The sequence below is a fragment of the Spermophilus citellus genome, assembly GCF_964194105.1.
Source record: "Spermophilus citellus genome assembly, chromosome: X".
NCBI lineage: Eukaryota > Metazoa > Chordata > Mammalia > Rodentia > Sciuridae > Spermophilus > Spermophilus citellus.
This window is the reverse complement of record NC_138190.1, coordinates 107429444-107453729: the sequence shown is the minus strand read 5'-3', so window position 1 is coordinate 107453729 and position 24286 is coordinate 107429444. Positions and strand designations below refer to the sequence as shown.

The window sequence follows — 24286 nt, the reverse complement described above, 5'->3', positions numbered from 1 at the left end:
GAACATGTCTTATTCTAATTGGGATCTCAGGCTTGTGGTTGTACAAAGCCTACATGTTACTGTTTTTTGGTTTATTAGTAACTTAAAGACATTGCTCCATTGCCTCCTCTGTCTCTGCCTTTTCAAATATCTATTTTTTAAAATACTTTCTTTTTAGTTGTAGTTGGACACAATATCTTTATTTTATTTATTTATTTATTTTTATGTGGTGCTGAGGATCAAACCCAGGGCTTCGCACATGCCAGGTGAGAGCTCTACCAGTGAGCCACAATTCCAGCCTTTGATTTTTAATTTTTATTATATGGTAGATATTTTATACTACAAAACTGTAGAGGGTCAAATTAATATATTCTATCAGTGAGAATTTTCTCTTTCCATCTGTTAGGTGTGCAGGATAAGGGCTAATCACATTAATCTAATCAGAGATTGAGCAATATTGAAGTTATATTTCAGCTTTAGTTAGTTTCATTCCACCTCTACTTCGACTCTCTCAGGGGTATCCCTCTAACAGTATGTAGGTTTCAATCAAAATATTGGAATATTTGGACTGCACTTCAGAGGCTTTGGTCTTCATTCTTTTGTTTCTATTCTCAACATATGGTGGCACTTCAAAATTTGGTAGATACCTTAAGAAAGAGCTCAACCATTCCTCCAGTAAAGCCTTGTCTTCTAAATATTGGGAAACTACAGGAGACCTCAGTCCATCTTAGAGAAGGAGTCTAGTCCCCAAACTCACAAAATCTGCCATAATAGAAATCCAGCCTGACATCTAGTACATAGTCAATAAATGTTTAATAAATTAATAAAGTATTGTTCATGGAAAATTCAGCAGCAGAAGTCTTCCACTAGTGCCTAGTTATTATATTCTAAATGATCACTGATTCCTGGGTTGTAGGCAATGGAATAGATACAGGGAGAAGAAGTCTTGATCAATAGTTTTCTACCACAAAACAAGATAATGTAAGGCGCTAGACACAACCATTAGTTCATGGAGATAGTAAATATTGCTGCCAAAAATAGGTGTCAATGGCTGATGTAATTGTGGTGGGTGCTGAGGTTGTGAATATTTTTTTAGGACTATCTAAACCTACCTCTAGGATGACATTGTAGCTGCTGTGGAAAATGGCAAACAGAAATCATTTCTGGTGTTATGATGTCCATTTGCCATTTGCCATGATGTACTGGGGATTTAACCCAAGAGTGTTGTTATGGTTTGGATGTGAGGTGTCCCCCAAAAGTTCATGTGTGAGACAATGCAAGAAGGCTCAGAAGAGAAGTGGTTGGATTGTGAGAATCTTAGCCCAATCAGTAAATTAATCCCTTGATGGGACTAATTGAGTGGTGGGCAGGTGGGGTGTGGCTGGAGGAGGTGGGACATTGGGGGCCTGGCTTTGGGTATACATTTGTATTTGGCAAGCAGAGACTCTCTTTTTTCTCTCTCTGCTTCCTGATAATCATGTGAGCTGCTTTCCTTTCTCACCCTCTTTTGCTATGATGTTCAGCCTCACTTTGAGCCCTGAGGGATGGAGTAGGGCTGTCTATGGATTGAAACCTCAGAAACTGTAAGCCTCCAAATAAACTTTTCCTTATCTACACTTGTTCTGTCTAGGTCCTTTAGTCACAGCAGTGAAAAAAGCTGACTAAAACAGTCACTTTACCACTGAACTACATCCCCAGTACTTTACATGTTTTCATTTTGAGACAGGGTCTTGCTAAATTGCTTAGAGCCTTGCTAAATTTCTGAGGTTGGCCTCAAACTTGTGATCCTCCTGCCTCAGCCTCTTAAGCTGCTGGGATTACAGGTGTGTGCCACCATGCCCGACTTCCAGGAACATTTTTAATGGGGCGAAGGAATCTTGAAGATAATCTAGGCCCATGTTTGAATCAGGAGCAGGTGTCAACACTTGTATGCTTAAAGGTTTTATGTCAATTTTGAGGCTAACAAAAATCCTGGGAGACAGGATTTTATTTTTTGAACATTGATGGTGGCCACATTGATGGTATGTATTATGGAAGTGGTAAATTACATGTCTACCCAATAAATGGTTATCTTGCTCAAATAAGTGTTCCAAATATTTTCTGCATCCTAGGGTTGTCCAGAGTCTTAGTAGGGATATATTTGCATAGAAGTATCTACCTATTTCCTATGAAGGATTTTCTCTAATGGATATAGCTGAGGAAAGATGATTGTAAAGATCTTGCAAGGACCTAGGCCTGCAATTTTCCAAATTTGGGCTGATGGTGTAATGATAGATGCTGTAACATACTCCCCAAATATTTTTTTTGTGTGTGTGTGGTGCAGTGTATCTAACCCAAGGCTTTTTGTGAATGCTAAGCACATGCTCTACCACTGAGTTATACTCCCACCTCCTTAATGTCTTAAACACAATAGAAGCTTAATTCTCACTCAAATAATAACACAATGGTATTCTTGGTTGGCGGGAGACTCTCCTCCAATATGGTGATTCAGGAACTGAGTCTATGACCATCTTAGGGCCTCGTCGAAATCTGCATTTAGCCATAGAAGTGGAAGGGAATGTATTTGCTGCTTAAAAACCTTAGCCTAGAAATGTCACATATTACCTCCTCTTAGATTCCATTGCTTAGAATTCAGTCATATGGCTATCCTTAGCTCCAAGAGAGGCTGGTAAATGTGGATTATCTTTGCCCAACAAGAAAGGGAAGCAGATGTGTTCTGAGTAGCTAGCAGTCTCTGACATAACCACTTTGTACTCTTTCTTCTGATGGAGGTCCAGAACCCAGTAGTTTTGGCTGCTTGGTTCAAAAGAGAATGAAGTCAGAAGAAGGTGACTAATTTTCAACCTGTAGGCTGAGTTTTCATGTCTGCCTAATTAATTTAGGTTATAGTAGACTAAGAGAATTGTCATAGGTGTCAGACTTTTGTGTTTGGTAGGCAGTTTTGTTGATCTTTAGCTGCCATTTCCACCAGGGGTAATTTAACCTTGACTTGGGTCATCTTGTTGGAAAAAACAAGCCCATGTTTTAAGTCCCCAGGTGCACACCATCTCAATAAATGACCCACTATCCTCTCAATGCTCAAAATAGAATAATATTTGATTTAATTCTTTCCTTTACTCCCCACACCAATAGGTAATGTGATTTAGAACTCTAAAATATATCTGCTTTTTTCTGTTTACTCACACTACTACTATTCTAAGCCTGTGTGTGTGTGTACATGCACACTTGCATGATGGTATACACACATACACACACACACACACAGTTGTCTCTCAGTGTCTATGGGGGAGTGATTCCAGGACACCCCCTCAGGTAACAAAATCCATGGATGTTCAAATTCCTTATATAAAGTGGGATATCTTTCATACAACCTATGCATATCCTCCCACATATATTATATTATCTCTAAACTATTTATAATACCTAATACAATGTAAATACTATGTGGACTGGGCTTGTGGCTCAGAGATAGAGCGCTCGCCTAGCATGCGTGAGGCACTGGGTTCGATCCTCAGCACCACATAAAAATAAGATGAAGATTTTGTGTTCACCTATAACTAAAAAATAAAATATTAAAAAATACTATGTAAATAGTAGTTACACTTTATTATTTAGGTTATAATTGCAAGAAAAAGATTTTTATAACATTTTTGATCTGTGCTTGACTGAATATGCAGATGCAGAACCCATGGATACAGAGAGCCAATACATGTATGAAGTGTGTGTGTCTGAGTGTGTGTGTGTGTGTGTGTGTGCAAACATATTTGCATAGTGAGTTTCAGCAATTAATAATTTCCCAATGATTCAATTCACTAGATACATTTCTTCACATTACCTGACCTCTCTGGTATTTGTCACACTTTTCTGAAATTCTTTCTGGCATTTATCTCACTTTACTGAAAGTTGTCCTGTAGTGTTAAGGTTGTTGCTGTAAATAGACTTTTCTCCACTTCTTTGGCCTCCCTTCTTGGTTTTTATGTAGGCTGCTGTTCAATTTTCTATCATTTAAATATTGATACATTTTTCTTTTCTATTTTTTCCTAAATGCTTTCCTTGCATTACTTCATTCATTCCCATTGATTTAACATATCATTTATATTCTCACAATTCCTAAGTCTGTTTATCCAGATCAGACCTCTTTCTTGAGTTCCAAACCCTGAATATACAACTGTCTCAAATAGATCCATCTTGATATTTTACAGGTACCTCATTTTCTTTTTGTTAAAATTGTCTATGTTTATTTATTAACAGCAATTTCACAGGCTATGACAGATACCTCATTTTCAATGTCCCAAACTGAATCTATAGCCTTCCATGCCATGAAATTTGCTTTTCTATCTGTCTTAGGTTGGATTACCTAAAAGCTGAGCTTAAGATGGAAACTCTTGTTCAGATTTCTTATTGAGAGAATGCTCTCATAGGAAAAGAGTGAGGAAAGCAGGATATGGCAGAGGTAAAAGCTAAGTAAGTATTTGATCTCAGCTGGAGACTACAGACAGTATAATCTCATGGGAAAATGCTGGAGCACACATTATATCATGAGTCCCACCTTGAAACCAGATAACTAGACATTTGGACTATCCACAACCAATCATTGCCTGAGATCTATGGATGGGCTTAACCTCCAAGGTAAAGTGACTTACCTTTGGTTTGGGCCCTCAGTTTTTTTTTTTTTTCTGAGAGTGGGATAACTGAGTTATCAACCAAAACTCATAGGGGAGTGCACAGTAAAAGGGATATGGGTGGTGCACCAAACATCCACTACTACCCTATCCTGGAATCCCTTGTATTAATGTATAGCACCACCAACTACCCACGAATCCAAGTAGAAATCTGAATATGATTGTGGAGTTTATTTTTCTCTTTCTCATATGCCTTTTAATAGAAATAATAATAGATGACAATTACTCACAGAGTTCCTATAATATAAATTTCAATATATAAATATATAAAAAATTTATAGCATGGTTCTCAAAGTCCCAAGGGATGTGGCTCAGATCCATTTCTGAAGCTAGTTATTTCATGGTCTCTCCTCTGCACATTCTTGTGGGCATGCTAGGCCTGTTGCAGTTTCTTCAACACAACATGCTGTCACTCTTAACCCCTCCATCAAGTGACTCTCACATGGTCAATTTTTTTTTCTTGTCCTTCAGTCTAGTCAAGATTCTACCTCCTCTGGGAAGCTTTCTCTGACCCCCAAGGCTGAATTAGATATTGAACATCTAAACTCTCTCAGCATCCTATGTCCTCTTCTTTCAGAACACATTTCATGGTAAAATACAATTGTCAGATAATTTGTCTGTCACCTCTCATTGAATGCCAGCATTTTCAGGATAGTGATTGCATTTTGTTTATTTCTGTTTGTCTGGCATGTCATTCTGTGTCTTCAACATGGTGAGCACACACTAAATGTTTCTTATATTAGTGGGGAAAAATGAATATGAAGGGAAAATGTAGACAGAATTCTAGAGGGATTTTTTTCTGATACAATTTTGTAAGGTCTAAACTTATGTTTATGTAGGGAAATTATTTTAATAGATGCTGAGTAGATAAGTATTCATAGAAAGACAACTTATTATACTTTTTACTGCACTACCTCTCTTTAGTTTTCTTGGATCCACGAGCTCCATTTCAGAGAGTCCCAGAGGAATCATGATGAGAGGCCCAACTCCAGCATTTACTAGTAAGTATGCTGAATGAAATTCCTGCCTGAAATTTCCCTCTTTGTCTATTGCATTCATTTTTCTATTGCTGCTGTAACACGTTAACACAAACTTAGTGGCTTAAAACATCAATTTATTATCTCATAGTTGTGTAGATCAGAAGTGTAGCCAGACTCAGCTGGGTATTCTGCTCAGCATCTTACAAGTTTGAAGTTGAGGGGCCAATTACACTGGGTTCTTATCTAGATGCTTGAAGGGAAAACCCATCTCCAGGCTTGTTAGCTTGTCAGCAGAATTTAGTTCAATAGAGTTTTGGAACTGAGGTCCCCATTTTCTCACTGGCCATCAACTGAGTCCTGTTCCCATCTTGTAGAGGCTGTACAAATTCCTTTGCTCATAGCCTCCTTTCTCCATCTTAAAGTCAATATTGGCAGACTGAGTGCCAATAGGTTGAATCCCTCTGGCTCCTTTGGTCTTTCTCTTTTCCTTTTAAAAATATCTTTCTTTATTTTTTTTTTGGTTGCAGATGGACACAATATCTTTATTTATTTATTTTTATATGGTGCTGAGGTTTGAACCCAGGGCCTAACATGTACAAGGCAGGTGCTATACCACTGAGCCACAACCTCAGCCCTTCTTCTCCCTTTAAGGGCTCATTGTGATTCGGTTAGTTTCACTCTGTTAATCTACTTTATGCCCAGATGGCATAATACAATCACATAATAGGGCTAGGGGTTAGAGTTCATGGGGTGAAAATTCTGCTTACCACAGCCACCAACCAGGATGATGAAGAGAATGTTATGTGCCCATAATTCTGTTCCCCAAATGAGACAAGATAGCTGTGACTCTTCTCTTTCCCTCCTGTTTCTTCATCATGAGAACATTAACCCTTTATTGGGCTTCTTCCATGATTTGGGAATGTTTGCCATTATTAGTGAATTCTGTCCCCAAAGGAGCTTAGAAGACATACTGACAAATGAGGTTGCGAAACTCCTGCTGGATCTCATCAAGGTTAATTAAAAGACTGATGAAATCTTGGATTTCCCTTATAGATTAAAACTTAAAAGTTTTGAGCTGTTTTATTTTCCTCAGATCACTGTGATCATTCCACTCTTTTACCTTCCTTCCTGTCTTTTCACAGTCCTCTTGTTTATATTTGTTACAAGGTACTGATACAGCCAATATTTACCTGCCCCACTCCTTAATTTGAGGACCAACTATTTTTTTAAATTTCCTATTTGTCATCAAGTACTCTTCTGCCATATATATAAAGAAATGGTATACATATAAATTATATATGTATATAATTTATATATGGCATACATATAAATTATATATAAATCATACATATATATTATATATATAAATTATATATATATATATAAATGTATATATTTATATATGTATATATAATTTATATGTATACCATTTTTTATATATATGGCAGAAGAATACTTGATGACATATAGGAAGTTAAAATATATATATATATATATATATAATTTATATGTATACCACTTCTCTTTCCTCTGTGGATGTGGGAAAGTGCTCATTCCCAGAATCTTTGGTGCTACTTAGCATCACCTTCTAGCTTTTACCTTCCAAAAGGTGACTCAGTCTTTGCTTACCATAGGTATGGGCTGGGAACTCAGTGCTACCAGAAAGCCAAAAACTGTTGATTCTATAAGCCAGCACCTCCATTTTCAGTTCCAAGGACTGCTGACAGCCAAGAAGGTTCATGGAAGGTTCCATAGATGGGCTTCTTTGGAATCCATTAACTAAATGAAATGATAGGCAAATTGGGTGTATGTGCATTTTGTGGGGTTGATCTGGATAATCAATTAATTACTTGTCAAGCTTTCTGCATATTGATCACAGTCTTGATTTCTGTATCATGGCCTAAACCTTTTCAAGGGGGCATGGAAAGGGAAGACATTACCTCACTTCCATTCTCTTTAAGATAGGGTGATTATTCTTCTTTTATAGAGGCTAAGAAAAACTAAATGAGCTACGCTTTACTATGTAGTGTCTGAGACACATAGTAGGTACTAAATAAATATTTATCAGTTAACTATGAAATGGCAGAACTGATAATAGAATGCAAATCTCCTAATACCTATTCTAGTATTCTTTTTACTCACTCTATAAGCAAAACCAAGTGGCTTAAGGGAGAGGCCTTTAAATGACAGTGTTCTCAGGCCAGTGATGAATGAAACCCAAGCTTTAAGAAACCTGAGGGATATCTTTTGATTGTAGACTCTACTTGGAAGTACTGAAAAGTACAAACTTTTTTAGAGCACAAGATGTGAAGCATTCAAATACAAAGGGATGTTAGGCTGAAAAACAGAGCCAGATACTTAAAAGTACTCTCAGCATAAATGGTTCTGAAATGAATGAAGTAGAATATGGATATATTTATATGCAGAATGGTTAAACCCATATGATAGAGTCCTGATAGATCCCATTTGAATGTCATGTAAAGGCTGCCAGGCAAAAACAGAGATCAGTGATATTCAAAGCTTTCATTTTCTTTTTTATTGTCTATTTTAACTGCAAAGTGACATTAAATTAACACAAAATCAAATGGCATAAGTATATATGACAAAATACTGACATTTACCCAACCATTTTTCTTCATATCCCCCACCAAATTTAGCTATTGCTAACAATTTGGTGAATGGACTTGTAATTCATTTTATATATATTTACATACATTGCAGATGATATTTTTGTTTGTTTTTTTAAATAAGTATGCTACCACTTACTTCTGCAAATCACTATTTTTCACTTACACCTTGGTGCAGAGTTCTGTCAGCACATACAGATCTATCTTATTCATTTTAATTATTTTTAAATATTCTTTTAGTTATTGATGGACCTTTATTTTACTTATTTATATGTGGTGCTGAGGATCAAACCCAGTACCTCACACATACTAGGAAAGAGCTCTACCACTGAGCCACAACCCCAGCCAGTTTTAAGCAATGTAGAATATTCAAGGATGTAACATAAATGTAGCCCATCCCTTATTGATATTTAGTGTATTTCTAATTATATACTATTATAAAAACAAATGTGGAATGAACATTCTTCTCTCTGTCCCTTTGTGCATATATGCAACCATTTCTCTGTTGGAGAAGTAGAAACTGTGGAGTACAAGGTTTGTATGTTTAAAATTTTATAGCTATTGCTAAATTGTCCACCCAAAAAGCTGTACCAGTTTTCACTGTTGCCAATAATGGATGAGACTTACATTAGACCTGTTGGAGAAAATCACAATCACCAAATTCTTGGCAATTATGTTTCCATCCAGTTTCTGAAATGTCAATAAATCTCCAAGTAACACATAATTCTCCATATACACGTAATATAATTCTTCATCAAAGCCTACCATTTTAGAGCTATAAGGGTCCTAAATACCTTGTCAGGGTTTGTTTTGCCTGCATATAAGAGAACAAGCTGAATTCTGGATCATAATAGCTCATGCCATTAACAATATCAGAAAGTGGCTCTAAAAGCACAAAATAGTTAAATAAGTTGGTAAATAAATTCTGTTGTATTATTTGCAGGGCATGAAGTACTTACACCACAGTGAGTTTGTTCATGGGAGGCTAAAGTCTTAGAACTGTGTGGTAGATGGGCAGTTTGTACTAAAAGTGACAGATTATGGCTTTAATGACATCTTAGAAATGCTGAGACTCTCTGAAGAGGAACCTTCTGCAGAAGGTAAGCAATGAATTTGTACCCTTCTGATGCACACAAAGTAACCACAAAGCTCAAATGAAAATATGCACTGAATTAAAGCCTCAGGCTCATTTCAACTCCCCACTTTTGTTGAAAATCCAGCCTCATTTCCAAACCAAAGGACTTGAATGAAGTCTGCATGCTGTAACCTCAGCCTGGCCTAGCCTTCCAAACAAAGCCAGTGCAATAATGTTCAGTTCCTGCTGTGGCAGGATTAGGCTGTATTGTTCAGAGACCCCAGCAGTCCCTGGAGAATCTTGCTGAATGCTAAGCACACAGTAGGTGCTCAATAAATACTTGTCAGATTGAATGGAGGGTAATTTGGAAGCTGGACCCCTACAGAGTACATTCTAGAATGGGATGTCACTAGAATACACCAGTATTGTGTCTGTCAGAGGAAGAAACAAGGAGGGGCGCCAGCAAATAAATGTTTCATGGGTTATGTGAGATGGCTGCAGATAGAATTATGGCCTACTAAGTAAGTATGCCTGTAGTCCATTTTGTGTTTTGTCTTCTGTCCATTGCACTAGTGGTAGCACTAAGAAATGCCTGTAGGGGTCACAACAGATCAATGAAATAGGAGAAATCTAAGATGTGGGGGTGAGAAGGGGAGGAGGGAACAAACTGATAGAAAAGAGGGAGAGAGAAAGAAAAGGAAAAAGAGAAAATGAAAACAGTTAAATACATATAGGAAACTTGAACATTAAAAGTTTTAACTTATATTGTGAGGGTGAAGAAGAGAGGGAATGACACAGAAATGTATAGAAACAGACAACTCAAGAAGACAGAGGAGGAGTTGCAAAATTACAATATAAAACCATATTCTTAAGATGTTCTTTGGCATTATAAATTTGTTTTATTTTATTAGTGCATTATAGTTTTACATAATAATGGGGTTCATTTTGACATATTCGTAAATGCATACAACACAGTTTTATTTATTTGAATCCCCAGTACTACCCCATTCCCTCCCTTTCTCCCTGATCCATCCCCTTACTGTACTATATTGTTCTTAGGAACCAAGGCAGAGGGAGGAAGAGAGGGAAAGGGAAAGACCTGGGCAATAAAGTTAACAGAATTATACTGGGTGAATGTATGAATATACCATAATGTATTCAAATTGTATTTTAGGTATAATGCATCAATTAAAATAAATAAATAGATGGCATTATAACTTTTAAAACTGCTGACTTTACTGCACAAAGGAAAAAATAATAAAAGACACAAAGGGAGACACATGCACAAATAGAGATGGACAGTCCAGTTCTCGGTGGAATCATCTTTACAAGTTCAGGAAGTTATGGGTCCTGCCTGGTCTAGGCCTTGCTTAGCTACTCCTATTTCAACTATCTCAATTTTTAAGATGAGATAGTGGAGGCTTGTGATTTGCCCATATCATGCAGCTACTTAGCAGCAATTCTAGGACTTCCATTCAGGCTTTCTGAATCCTAGCCCCTATACCCAGTCAAATGAAAACTTAAATTTTCTTTCTTCTGCCCATTCATGCTTTGGAAGGATTGATGCTCCTGATAATCACAGTGAAAGGCATGTGATCTTGCCACTCTCTGTTTCTTTCTGTGGACATGTTCCTGTTTCTGACGTAGTTGATAGCAAGTACTTAACTTTCTGTCAAATTTTGTCATGTATAAAAGGTAAAACACAATCCTTAGTTTCCCAGAGTTCCATTTAATCCAAGCCTGGCAACTTCCATGCTTAAGGACATTCAGTCTTAGAATAAGTAAAGAATACCTTCTCTCTCTCTCTCTCTCTCTCTCTCTCTCTCTCTCTCTGTGTGTGTGTGTGTGTGTGTGTGTGTGTGTGTTTGTGTGTGTGTACTGTCTCTCACTCTTTTCATTTCACTTCACTCTCTAAATTGCAGTCTGTTCTTCACACTGCAGTCAGAGGGAGCTTGATAAACTGCAAATCTGATCATGTTACAGCTATGCTGACCTCCATTGAATGGCTTCTCATTGCTCTTAGGATAAAGTTCATAAATGCCTTATGGGTCCTGCCTGGCCTGGGCCTTGCTTAGCTACTCCTGTTTCATCTCTTTGCTCCAGCCATGCTGAACTCCTTCCAGATGTTTATTTATACCAGGCTCTCCCTTACTTCTAGTTCTTTACACATGATATACCCTCTGCCTATTCTTCCCTTCCCACTCTGTCATATACTCAGCTGGGTCTGAATAAATTCTACTTCTATAGGGCTGAAATACCACTGCATTGAGAAGTTTTCCATGACTCCCTCTGCTCAGCTAAGTTGGTCTTCTTTGTGATCTTTAGAATCCTGAAGTTTGTTTTAATACCATAGTTTGTTAGTATTACTCATTTAATTAGCTGTCTCATCCCCCACCCAAACTATGAGCTATGTGATAACAAGAAACAAGTTTTCCTCCTGAGGGACTCCTCCTGAGTGACTTATGGCACCTGGCAGAATAAATATTTATGGATTAATGAAATAAAATGAACTAAAGGAACTGCTTCCCTGCCTTAGGTGACAAGGCTAATAGAATCTTCGATTGGAACAACATACATGTCAGGTCATCTGGCTCAACTTCCATTTTGCAGATGGGAGAATTGAGGTTCAGCAATGTAAGATAATTAGTGGCCAAGCTAAGGTTTTGAACCCAAGTCTCCTTACTCCCAGTTCTGTGTTATTTTGTACTGTACCACACTGGTTCTCCAGAGTGATTTAATCGCCATAGCAAGACTCAGAGATAGTACTGGTTCCAGCTAGTGCAAACAAACAAACAAACAAACAAACAAACAAAAATCCAAAGTGATTTTTCTAGTTTTCCTAAGGGTTCAAGTTTAATGGTGGCTAGTGGCTCTTACTTGTTTCTGGAGTGGGGATGAGGAAATGGGGTTGGGTTGTAAGTGTATTCATTATTACCCACTCTCGACTATGTAAGTATAGTGCAGATAAAGCCTCATTTTAGCCATTAACAACATACATGTCAGTGCTCTCTGAAAATACTGTTTGGTAATGATTGTATTTAATCACCTAGCTTTTTACCAAAGAGTTTTGCCCTCTTTTCCCTTCTTGTGCTTTTAAATGTGCAGAGAGAGTGGATGCCAGGAAGAAGCAGCCATATACCATTTTCCATGCTCTCAAATGTCCACCCCTGCCCTCCCTTCCAAAACCATCATGCTTGAAATCCCACAGTCAGAAATGTATTTCTTTGGCTAACATATCATTCAATCTTTTGGTTTCACTTGTAAATATCTGTCCTCTGAGACAGGGAGACATCAGGACAAAACCAACATGGTGAGTGCATCAGAGACTTTCCATAGGGCCTGGTACAAGGACAAAGGCTGGGGACACCTGGAGAGCAAAGAGAGAATATGGGTACATGATTAGGAATGAAGCTAGAATTTCTTGTTCCATCATTTTGATGAGGGTTGGCTGAAAATAAGAATTTCCAGGGTGCATTTCTCTTTCCTGGATTTCACTACCAAACCACAGTCATCTCTGACCTTTCATCCTCCTTCTTGCTTCATAGCAACTTGCCCCCTGGGCTCCCTTCTTATATCACAAATTTAACAAGATGAAAAGTTAGCCATCACTTTCCCTCTGACACCCCCACCCTTTGCAGCCATTCTTCTCCTGCCTCCCTAACTGAATGTCAACCTGTTTACTTCAATTCCCTCCCCTTCACAAAGCACAGTGAGCCCATCCCCAGTCCTGTCACTTCCTTCTCCATTGTAGCCTTCTAATATATTTGGTTCCTCATCCTACTAATGCTGCCCCACCCCCATTCAGGCCCCTTTCACCTCAGCTACTGCAATAACTTCCTAGCTAGTCTCCCTGACTCCAGCCTCTCCTTCAATCCAACTTGTGCAGGTTGCCAGATTAATCTTCCCAACAAGGCTTTCATCAAATCCCTCTCCAGCTCCAGCACCCCTACTGCCTTTTGTATTCATTCCAAATGCCTTCATTTGGCTCTCAGGGCCTCTCACCTTCTGCCCCCATTCTTCAAGCCACCCTCCCTCCCCCACTTCATCAACCCCATTTCTCCTTTCTCATTATTCCTTAACAGAGCCCTTCTCTTCAGCCAAACTAATCTGCTTACCACCCTCCTACCACCCACAATTTGCTCCTTTCTGCCTCTTGTTCTTTTGCACATACTGTTCTTTCTCCCTGCAAAGCCCTTACCCTCTCAGCTCCAGAAAGCTGCATCCTTGACCTTCTTAATGAGTGCACAGAAGACTTAACTTTTCCAGGAAGCCTTCCTGGATTAATTTGGTCTGCTCCATCTTTTATTAGTTTGAACCTGATGAAATTGCCAATATTCAGCCATTTTCAACCCACAGACATGAAAATTCTATAGGGTTCAACTCAAAACTTAGCCTCACAATATTTGACTACTCTTTATATTATCAAAATATATTTCTGTATATATTGCCTACGTTGCCCCCTATAAAAATTTCTGACATTCTGATTGTCATAGACACTGAAACCTTAGATAATATTTTGTCCCCCATGGGGCCTGAAATACATCAGAGCATACAGTGGGTATTCAAATTTTGCTTTTAATAGAATCATTACCATGTATGATATAGTGGTTGTCATCACTATCTCTCTCATATTACATTTAGGGGCACCCATGGCTGTCTTGCCCACTGGTTTTTCAATACCTCAAGGGCAAATACAAGGTCTGATTCATCTTTAGTACTGCCCCTTCACTTCTCATAATGCCTGGTACATATTAGACCCTCAATAAATATTTGTAGAACTGAGTTAAAGTAACTGTTGTACCTTTTTGCTCTGCAAGAAACAGAGGAGGCCTGGGCATCCTCTAATCCTTTTAGAGAAGATCTGGAGAAAGCAACTTGTGAATCCCTGAGCCCTGGCACAATCAAATTACCAGACACATATAGATCTTAGCAAACAGCAAATCCATGGCAACCAGTCTGGCAGTGCACTTGCCTTTCCCTGGAAACCTGCCAACTGCTACTTGCAGGCTCAAGAGAGCAAGAAAGCAAGCACCAGATAATGTCTACTGCAAGCTTCTTGCCCTTCCCCACACCTCTGCTGTGTCTCTCTGCATAGTCCTGGGGTGGAGAGAATAGTATGTTTTCTCTGTGCATAATTCCTTAGATTAATAGATTCAGACTGGGGGGGGTTGCATGCCAGTCTGTATAATAAAAATATAGAGCAGTCAATAAAACAGCACCCTCAGCCCTTGAGAGCATTGTAGGTGTCCGTTAATCCTCCGTACATTCATTGCACAATTCTTTCTTTGCAGAGATGCTGTGGACTGCCCCTGAACTGTTGAGAGCTCCGAGTGGCAGCAGATTTACAAGAGATGTCTGTAGCTTTGCCATCATCATGCAAGAAGTGATGATTTGGGGAACCGCATTCTGCATGATGGAACTGCCTGCTGAAGGTAAGTGGGAGGTGACAAAAAGGTACCATAGGCCCACTGTGTCCCAATCATCAAGCCAACCCAGGCTCTTGTGATTTGCCAGAAGAGCGTTTGTGCTGACAGACTGCTAGTCTGCAAGCAACCCATGTTGTATGCAGGTGGGACCTAGAGCCAAAAGGCTTTAAGCATCTGCACTAACCATGGGGGCATCCAGGCAGCTAGTCCTTTTTCAAATTGTGACATAAGCCAAGGGCCTACAGGACCTATGTCAATACGTTTGTCCTCTTTTCCAGTCCCCTCTACTCCTTTGAATCACTTCTTGCCAAGGTTTCAGCACTACTCATGATGCCTCTGGATGTTGATCTTTCACTGTGACATAACACAGGTTTTCATTCTCATCACCCATTTAAAACACATGGCTATGAGGCAAAATCCATCAGTGGATAGTAAAATCAGTGGGTGAAAATTTGAAGAGAAACAGGATATCTGTATATTCTCAAAGCATGAACCCACAAGATAAATACTCATTACAAATGGAAAAATAGTAAGTTTACAAATGCAGGATCCTGCAGACACCACCTTACCCAGGTGTTCTCAGTTGCTATCACCAGAAATAAGGCACATCAACAACATGTAGACCAGGCATGATGCTCTATGAAGGGCACAAACATTACCTCTGAGGGTAGAATTTTTCTTCCCCCCCAAATTTCATAACCTCAATTTAATCATGAGATAATTTCAGACAAACTCCAGTTGAGATACATTTTACAGAATAACTGTCCAGAACTCATCAAAAGTGTCTAAGATAGGAAAAGAATGAGGAAAGGTCACAAAGTGGAGAAAACCAAGAAAGAGCAATTACATACAGCATGAGGTCTGGAATTTTGAATTTTTAAAAAAAGGACATTAGGGGAACGCTGATGAAATTCAAATAAGGACTCTATAAGGTGTTGGACAAATGCTAATTTCCTTTGTACTATGGTTATATAAGTTACTAACATTTGGGTAAACTAAGTGAAGGGTATGCAGGCAACTGTACTATTTTTGCAACTTTTTAAAAAGTCTAAATTTATTCTTAAAATAAAAGATTTTAAAAAGGAAAAAAAAGTCACTTAGCTATCTTTTGCTGCTCTCAGGGTCTCACATCAGTCGTGTACTTAAAGTACTCCAAATGTTACTCATCACTTATTAAATGAAACCTTGATTCCTCATGCAACATACAGAAGCCTCTAATACCATCCATTTTCTACTTCTCTAGGCTTATCTTCTGTTATTTCCCCCATTCCAACTAAACCACATGCCTGGCAGTGCCCTGAAAATCTCATGGTCTCTCCTACCTCTGTGCCTTTATACATGCTGTTTACAGTACTTGGAATTCCTTCATCTCCCCCTGCCCCCATCTTGCTTTCTCCAACTTGTGCCAACTCCTCTGGGAAGGCTTCCTTGACTTCTTCACTGTGGATCCGGAACCCCCTCTGTGTTTACCTGTACATCTCTCTGCTACATCTTTGTTTTCTTTGTCTTTGTTTAACTCAATTGGACTATGAGATCCTCAAGGGCATGAATCACACTGGGCCTAAGGAGACAGGTGACCCATTCAACTGGATCGTGTTCTGAGACAGGGACAAGGACTCCCTCTAACAGAGAGTAGATGGGGAATAAGCATTCCAAGGGGTTTATTCCCATGACTCTATTGCATTGACCACAGGATGCAACACAGGCTACTCTAGGAGAAGGAGAAGGTGTGATGTCATAAGGAGATGAGAAATTAGAGGCAAGAGTTGAACTTTTTTCATGGAGACAAGGGGCACTTATCAGGGTTTGATTTTGTTATAGCCTATGTAGGAGTGGGAAGGGCACACTGGTGGGCCAAGCAAGGTTTGGTTCATGAAGCAAAGGTTAAGAGTTGGTGGGTGGGGAGGGGACTGGGGATGAGAAATGAGCCCAAAGATGTAGTCAGGGGCCATGTTAAAGAGCCTGGATTTTTATTTTGCAGATAATGAGACAGTGATATTGCCAGATTCATGTTTTAGGAATGGTTTGGAAGTGTCTAGGCTGTAAGCTGAAGTCAATGAAGCCCAGTGTGGCTTGATGGGGACATTGAGAGCTAAGGATTTACTCCTTCTTCCAGGGAGTGAGCTTTTTCCTTTTGTATAAAGGTCAGTCTGGGTGATCCAGACCTTTGGTCACTAATAGCTTTTGGGTTTGAATAGGGACCCAATTGAGGCCCTAAGTGTCTGGACGCAGAACAGTGTGGTAGATTGAGATTGCCTATGTTCATATTTGAATCTGTCACTTACTAGTCATGTGAATTTGGGGAAATTGCCACATCTGTTTGTAGTGAGAAGCCAAAGAATAATGCATGCAAAGTCCTCAACCCATAGTCTGATATATAGTAAATATTCTGTTGGAAGTGGCCTTCATTGATCATCAACCAGGAGGGGCTTGATAAAGCCCTCAGCTGTTTACTGCTATTCTTAGTTCCCTTTACCTAGAGGCCAGTCAGATCCCAAAGCCCAGACTTGTGGTGGACCTGAGCTTTCAGGGAGAATTATCTGGGTCTCTTGTGGGTAAGGTTTAGATGATTTGGGTGTGAATGAAGGAAACCAGGTTATCAAAGCATTGGAATTGACATTAGGTAAGCTGCATAGAAAACCTAGTAGAAGTAGGATAAAGTTGTGTCTAAATGATACCAATAATTCAATTGATTAATTTCTTACCCCCTTCCAAAGGTCTGATACAGACTTATGCTCAGATACAATTGATATTCAAGGCCCCTAAGGAGAAAACAAAGAAAATGATCCTGTGTTTTTTCCTGATAAACCCCTTTCTTGCCTAAAGCTCAGTTATCTCTGTTGATTCTTGGGTAATTTTTCCATGATGTGTAAACCTCTCTCTTCCTGTATCTGGACAGAAATCATAGACAGGCTTAACAAGCCTCCTTCTGTGTACAGACCAGTAGTTTCTGAGCATGCCCCTCCAGAATGTCTGCCTTTCATGAAGCAGTGCTGGGCTGAGGTAGCAGAACAATGACTGACTTTTGATGAACTATTTAACCAAGAAAAGATTCTCTAAATCTCACCACTGCCCACAAGCCATCTTAAAGCCACCCTATCCAAGTGCAACAACTGGGTGTTTAGCACATTGTGGAATAAACTTGCAAGGGAAAAGGATACTTCTCTTGGCAACCTGAGAGTGACTACTTTGAGGTCCTTGGTGCTAGGGCATCACCACTGTATCCTCCAAGAGCCCATGGACTGATTTTGGTGTACTTCTGTATCTGAATATTTTTTCAGGTCATCCACAATCTGGCCTAACCAATCTTTCTACAGTGGAATTGAACTAGCAGGCATTTGCAAAGATTGACATTGAGACTGTCAGTAGTTGATATGATGCATGGGGCTCTTCATAGAGCTGAGTTTGCTTTGGAGATCTCAGGGAACTCTGATATTATATCATTTATATCATGGCAAATTGGTTTTGGAGGATCAGGAAGAATATGCAAAATTTGATAGGGTGTTCAAGAGGGGAGAATGTGCAGATGGAGAATGCAAAATTAGGAGATTCCTTAGTCTCCCAGAGAACTACTTAAGGCAATAGGTACATGAAAAGTGATAACCCCTTTCCATTGGATACTGAATTTCTAAAGAGGTTAATTCTTTCTGTAAAACTGAAAATCAGAAGGGAAGATGGGGAACGAACAGAATGAGCCCTACTAAGGAATCTAGGGTGTGGATCTTCTGTTGATGCATGCGGTATAGAATTTTGTTGAAATTACAAGATACCAAAAGTGAGGGTGCTCTCCAGAGTGCCTTGTCAGCTCTGACAGAGAGGTTTTTGAGCCTGGCTAGAGTACAGCACTGAGATGCTTTATGAGTGGCAGGTATCTGAGGCGGAAAAGAGAAAGAGTTGGATTGAAAGCCTGAGGGGCCCTGCTTATGAAGTCATCCGTGTCCCCAGCTAACAATGCCTCCATTAGTCTGGCTGGCTTTCTTGAGGACACTCAAACAGGTGTTCAATAGTATGGAAAAAGCAAAGGACCATTAAGGTCAAATTTCTAAAAACTTACCATGAGGCAGGAGATAAAGCATTTGCCCTGTGTTGATGCTAGAGATGTTATTTCAGAAGGCAACAGAAAAGATGGTGATAGATAGGAGTATGCATCATGCAACTTTCAAACAAGACATTGCTGGAGCTACCCTCACTAAAATGCTTCAGTGGAAATTTAGTCTATCTGACTATAAGACTAGCCTCCCAACTTTTTGCAGTTAATAAAATTCTAAGAAGAGAAGCATTTCTCTAAGTTAGGCAATAGGGAGAACCCAAAGGATCTGAAGCGGCTGCTGAGGTTACCCCCAGGACCTTGGTGGACAAATAGAAGGGAAGAAAATTCCTAGTATTCACCTTGAGGCATTGGGTGTGCCATGGAGCACATTTAGCCCAGCTCTATAACAACACTCATTGGAACAGAGACCTAGAAGTTTGCTCAGCAAAACTGCCACCAGTTTTTTTTTTAATTGTTGTGAACAGAGCTATGTACATGCTTAATATAACAGCAAGGGAGCTACCCCTCTTGATCTTAATGCTAGGCCAAGTTTCTTGAGATGGACAAAGACCCAGGACAGTATATTGAACATCTGTGGCATGTAGCCACAGGGCCTAGGATACGCAAGAGCAGTTGAATTTCTACATGACTCTGACAGAACTGAAGGACAGATACTAGGGGACACCATTGTTCTTGTACCCCATGGTAAGAAATAGGGGTAGATATGACCATGTAGAACTCAAACACTCTTTAAGTGGTCAGGGAAACTTCCACTATTCACTGGCAACACAGAAGCATTTGAGGATAAGTATAATTTAGTAGGCGGATGATCTATAAGGGTAAATGGTCACTTCTGCCTCCTTTCCCCTACTTCATCCACAACTGGCCTGGGCCAAAGACCAAATTCTGTTGCCTTTAAAGTGACTACTGTTCTAGTGATAGCATCTCAGAACTGAAGGAGCCTGGCTAGAGTACATTCATTTAGACTTGAAAGACCCAGAAGGGTAGAGAAAACTACTTGGGGGGAAAAGAGTCCTGTGAATGTGCAAGGGTGACAATGAGGGTGGGTGGTGACTTTTCCTATTTATATCAGGGCTCATCTCTCCTTCCCTGGTATTTTAGAGGAAAGGATTTGTGATAAGGGGGCCTGCTCCATCATCTCTGAGTTTAGGGAATAAGCATTCCTTGACTCCTCTTTCTTTTTTACTTTCAGTTTAATATTTTCAATGGAGGGAAGAAGACCAATATCATCGATTCAATCCTTTGGATATTGGAGCAATATTCTAGCAACTTGGAAGATTCCAAGAATGTACTGGAGATCTGGAAATTGAAAACCAGAAAACGGAAAAGCTTCTAACACAGATGCTACCACTGTATGTGTGAACACCTGAGGAGTGTGAATCCTTATAACAGTGTGTTCTATTAAAAAAAAGAAGAAGAAATTACCCATCAACTAACTGCTCCCTCCCCTATCCTGCACCCCCTCTACTCCCAGTGGGTTTGAGTCACACCTTTAAATCAAAGTAGAATTGGAAACCAAGGGAGCAGAGCACACATCCTAATTTTCCACTACCTGTGGATCATACTGGTCATTTAAGTTTTTGGTGCCTCAGTTTTTCTATATGTCACTTCATGACTTTGCCAGGATGTTGACCAATTAAAAGAAGAAAGCTCCCTTGAGCTCCTACAGGAAGGTAGCAGGGTTGTTTTTTCCAGGGTTTTTCTCTTCCTTAGTTGAAAACATTTTTTTTGTTACAATTTCCCAAATTTCCCAAGCATCTTATCATGTTGTAAAGTGATCTTCTAGAGATAATTGGGGAAATTAGTCTCATGGAAAGGCAACCACCTGGGAACATTCCCTGTGATGGGGGAGTTGAAGCAGCAGTATTGAGAACTGAAAAAAAATTCCATGAAGGCAAGTTGGAGCAGGTCTGTCTGTTCAGTGCTATACTCTAGCACCTGCACAGTGCCTGGCACATCAGGAGCACTTGATATGTATTTGTAGAATAAGTGAAGGAATTAGTGTTTTTACTCAGGTGACAGTTCCCTTCTCATCATTTACTTGGCAGTGAGTTTTGGAGAAATCATGTTTGAGCAGGTGTGTATGGCATAGAAGAAGGCTGATGTCTTCTTAGGAATAGCTATGTCTGCTTTTCAGATAAGTCTCTGAATCCCTCAAAAAAGGCTTCACAGTCAAACCTGATGCCTTTGATTTGGTCACTTGTACTTCAGTGACATTGTGGGCTTCACCACCATCTCAGCCATGAGTGAGCCCATTGACATGGTGGATCTTCTGAACAACCTGTATACACTTTTCAACATGGTCATTGGCAGTCATGATGTCTATAGGTACATTAATTAACATAGAGAATGAGATTTTTATATGAAACTCATCTGTGTGTATTCCAGATTTGAAGGATGCATTTTTCACAGGATGTTGTTCTTTAAGAATAAAAAGTTAAGTGGTACACCACTTCTATTGGTTTTCCTTTGGAAATGGAGGTCAAACATAATGCATGTCATTTCCCACTTCACAAAATAACAACTCTCAATCCAGAAAGAGATTGCCAGACAGGGCTGGGGCTGTAGCTCAAGTGGTAGCACCATCTGCCTAGCACACGTGAGGCTCAGCACCACATAAAAATAAATTAATAAATAAAAAGTAAAGGTTTTGTGTCCATCTACAACTAAAAAAAAAAAAAAAGAATAAAAAAAGAGATTGCCGGACAGATTCCTTTTGATCTGTTTTCTAGAACTGGGACTAAGAAGGGGTTGAGGCTGAGAGCTACTGCGCTTCAGTGGCTGAGTTCCCATAGTGCAGTCAATGTTGTTCTGGGCACTGAAGAGGACACAGAAGAAATACTGTTGTTTTGCCCACAGTAATGGCTGCAACAGTTCATCCTGGTAACATTTGTGCACTTCTAATACATGCTATGAAAATCTGGTATCTTCCTTTAGGTACTGTTTTTAAACAGGAAGGAACTTGGCATTATACCAGGGAGCTATTAGACCCAAGACTTTGGGATTGCTACAGGGTAACCCAAAGCCTACCTATTGGTCTGAAGTCTGGGGAAGTGATTAATTGTATGGTTGTAAGCCCCTGATTCTATCTTCTCCTACTCCCCTAGCCTATAAGTTTCCACTTTCTCTGTCAAAGGTTGCAGAGCATTCATTCATTTTGGTGCAGTTTCCTTACCCTTGTTTTTATATGTTGTTTTGTTCTAGGCAAAAAATGACTAAAGGTATCATAGCTGTGCAGGGATATTTCTACGTTGTCTGCAACATGGATACTTGTCTTATTGATGGAGAGAGATGCCCCAGGCTTCCCAGAATTTAGACAGCTCCCCTGTCCCAGGAACCAAGGTAGAGCTGGAGAATGAGTAGCTCCATTCATTGGATCCTTCACAGTAGTCTGAAATGTTCCAGCTCTCAAATCACAGGGCAGTATGTTTATCTCAGATTAGACAGGGCCCTTTCAGGTCAGGTAGAAAGCCTCAGGGCTAGGCCAAACCACCTAAATAGGGCTCAGAAATAGACATCATACCTGTCAATCAACAGGAGCTGCAAGCTAATCAAGAAGCACACATGGAAACCACGGTGGAAAAAAAATCCATGGAATCAGACTACCTGTCTTAACTTGTTGAACTCAAGCAGCCTGAAGAGAAAAACAAATCACTGAAAGCTAATTCAGTTGAAACTAAAGTCAAAGATGATTCAGCGTGGGCAGTAACCCAGCCACTAGTTTAATCAATCCAGCTGATTCTGTTCAGACAATTGTTGGGGGTCTTTGAGATGAGACCATTAATTATTTTTGGACTTGGCTGCAGTAGGGAATTAGTGGGCTGCTCCCAGGACAGAGCAGGGCTATATGAACCCAAAAATGGAATCTAATTTTTCAGTCCTGTTTATTAAAAACAACACTGTGCAAAGGAAATAAAAATTGAACCAGCAGTGAATCACCAAACCCGTTTGTATTTTCATTTTCCTTACCTGTGAAATTGGAATCACCTCCCCTGGCACTTGATAATCTGAAAGGTAAGTGAGAAGGCTACATCAGAATTATGGCATTGGTGATTTGTTTTCACTTTCAGTTCTCCTGCCACCACCTCCATCTGAATCAGACCCTTTTCTATACCTTCCCTTCCCTTTCAGTGTCCTTATGCTAGCTGATGCAATCTGTAATTCCTCATACAAATTGACATGCCAAGGCCCAGCAGTGCCCAGGCTCCCTGCTTCCTGGTAACTGACTTATCAAAGCTAAAGGGTCAACTATCAGGCTCTGGTAATGGCCAACTGCTGAGTTTCCACTCCCATATAGCATTTATGCAACTCTGTGCAGGCAATCATGCCTATTTGGGGACAGGAATCCTTTCCTCAAACCATACCAGGTTATGGAGACCCTGGATGGAAGCATGCTGAGAGACAAAGCCCTAGATGTGAAAAGGATCATTGTTATTGGCTATATAGAAAGTCATGATGAGAGCCCATTGCTGATTACTAAACTTCTTTCTCTGCAGCCTAATCATAGGCTGGTTTCGAGACATGACTTTTGGTGATGATGATGATGGTGATAGCTTACATTAAGTGTTTTGACATACTATTTAGTCCTTAGAAAACACTATGAGGCCAGTGTTGTCATTATCCCTATTTCACAGATGAGGATACTGAAGCTCACAGATTAAATGACTTGCCTCAGGTTTGTAAGTGGTGAATCTGGGATTCTAGTCGAGGCAGTATGATAGAGTTTCATGCTCTTAACTATTGTATCCTGTAAGTGTAGTCCTCTAGGAAAACATAGATTGTAACTAGATCCAGTCCCATAGTAGCCCAGCCCAACTGGCCTTTCAGCTTACTCACCTTTTGAATTACCTGAAAAGCTTCAATTTACTGGTTGTCCAAAAGAATGAGCACACTTCTATGGAGAAGATGAGGAGCACAAATTTGCTTTTATTTCTAAATGTTCATCCCTAACTGGCCCATATGGATCAGTTGTGGGCCAGTATTGCTGCTCCTCATGAAAGTAGCAGTAGGAAAGAAGGAGGTGACTGGTGGGAAAAGGACCAGTTCTTATTCCCAATTAGTATGAAAAACTAATTTCATCATATTTTAGAAGTAATACAGAAACCAGAGGGAATAGATTCTTCCTTGTCCTCCCTTTCCCTAGGCTGCTCTAGTTCATTTACCCAAAGTTATCTATAGATATGCCTGCTGGGGGAGTATCTTAGGCAGCTTCTCCTTGGGTGCTCCCCCTGGGACATCCTACAGACAGTCCTAGAAATATCCCCTTCCCCTTCTCTCCAAATTCCTTGCAGCCTGATATTTCTTTAAGGTCATTCAGGAGCCTGTGAAATAACTACACTTATTTCAGAATCTCTGGGTGGGGTGCCCAGACATCTGTAGTTTTTAAATAAAAATCCTTAAGTGATTCTAATGTACAATAAGACCCATAAACTGCTGATAGCCTTCCTCTGACTTTCTCACTATAGA

The 24286-nt window shown here is 39.7% G+C and overlaps 1 protein-coding gene across 1 annotated transcript in view; it reads left to right on the top strand.

Annotated features, from left to right (window-relative positions):
• GUCY2F (guanylate cyclase 2F, retinal) overlaps positions 1–24286 on the top strand; it is a gene marked incomplete at both ends in the record, with an annotated part of 89911 nt that overhangs the window by 53313 nt on the left and 12312 nt on the right. The window contains 11 exon segments of the mRNA XM_081277732.1: positions 6482–6653; positions 9212–9262; positions 9266–9368; positions 14635–14775; positions 17669–17784; positions 17788–17814; positions 20013–20097; positions 20100–20172; position 20958; positions 20962–21019; positions 21022–21148. Coding sequence (XP_081133858.1) covers positions 6482–6653; positions 9212–9262; positions 9266–9368; positions 14635–14775; positions 17669–17784; positions 17788–17814; positions 20013–20097; positions 20100–20172; position 20958; positions 20962–21019; positions 21022–21148 — 954 coding nt within the window.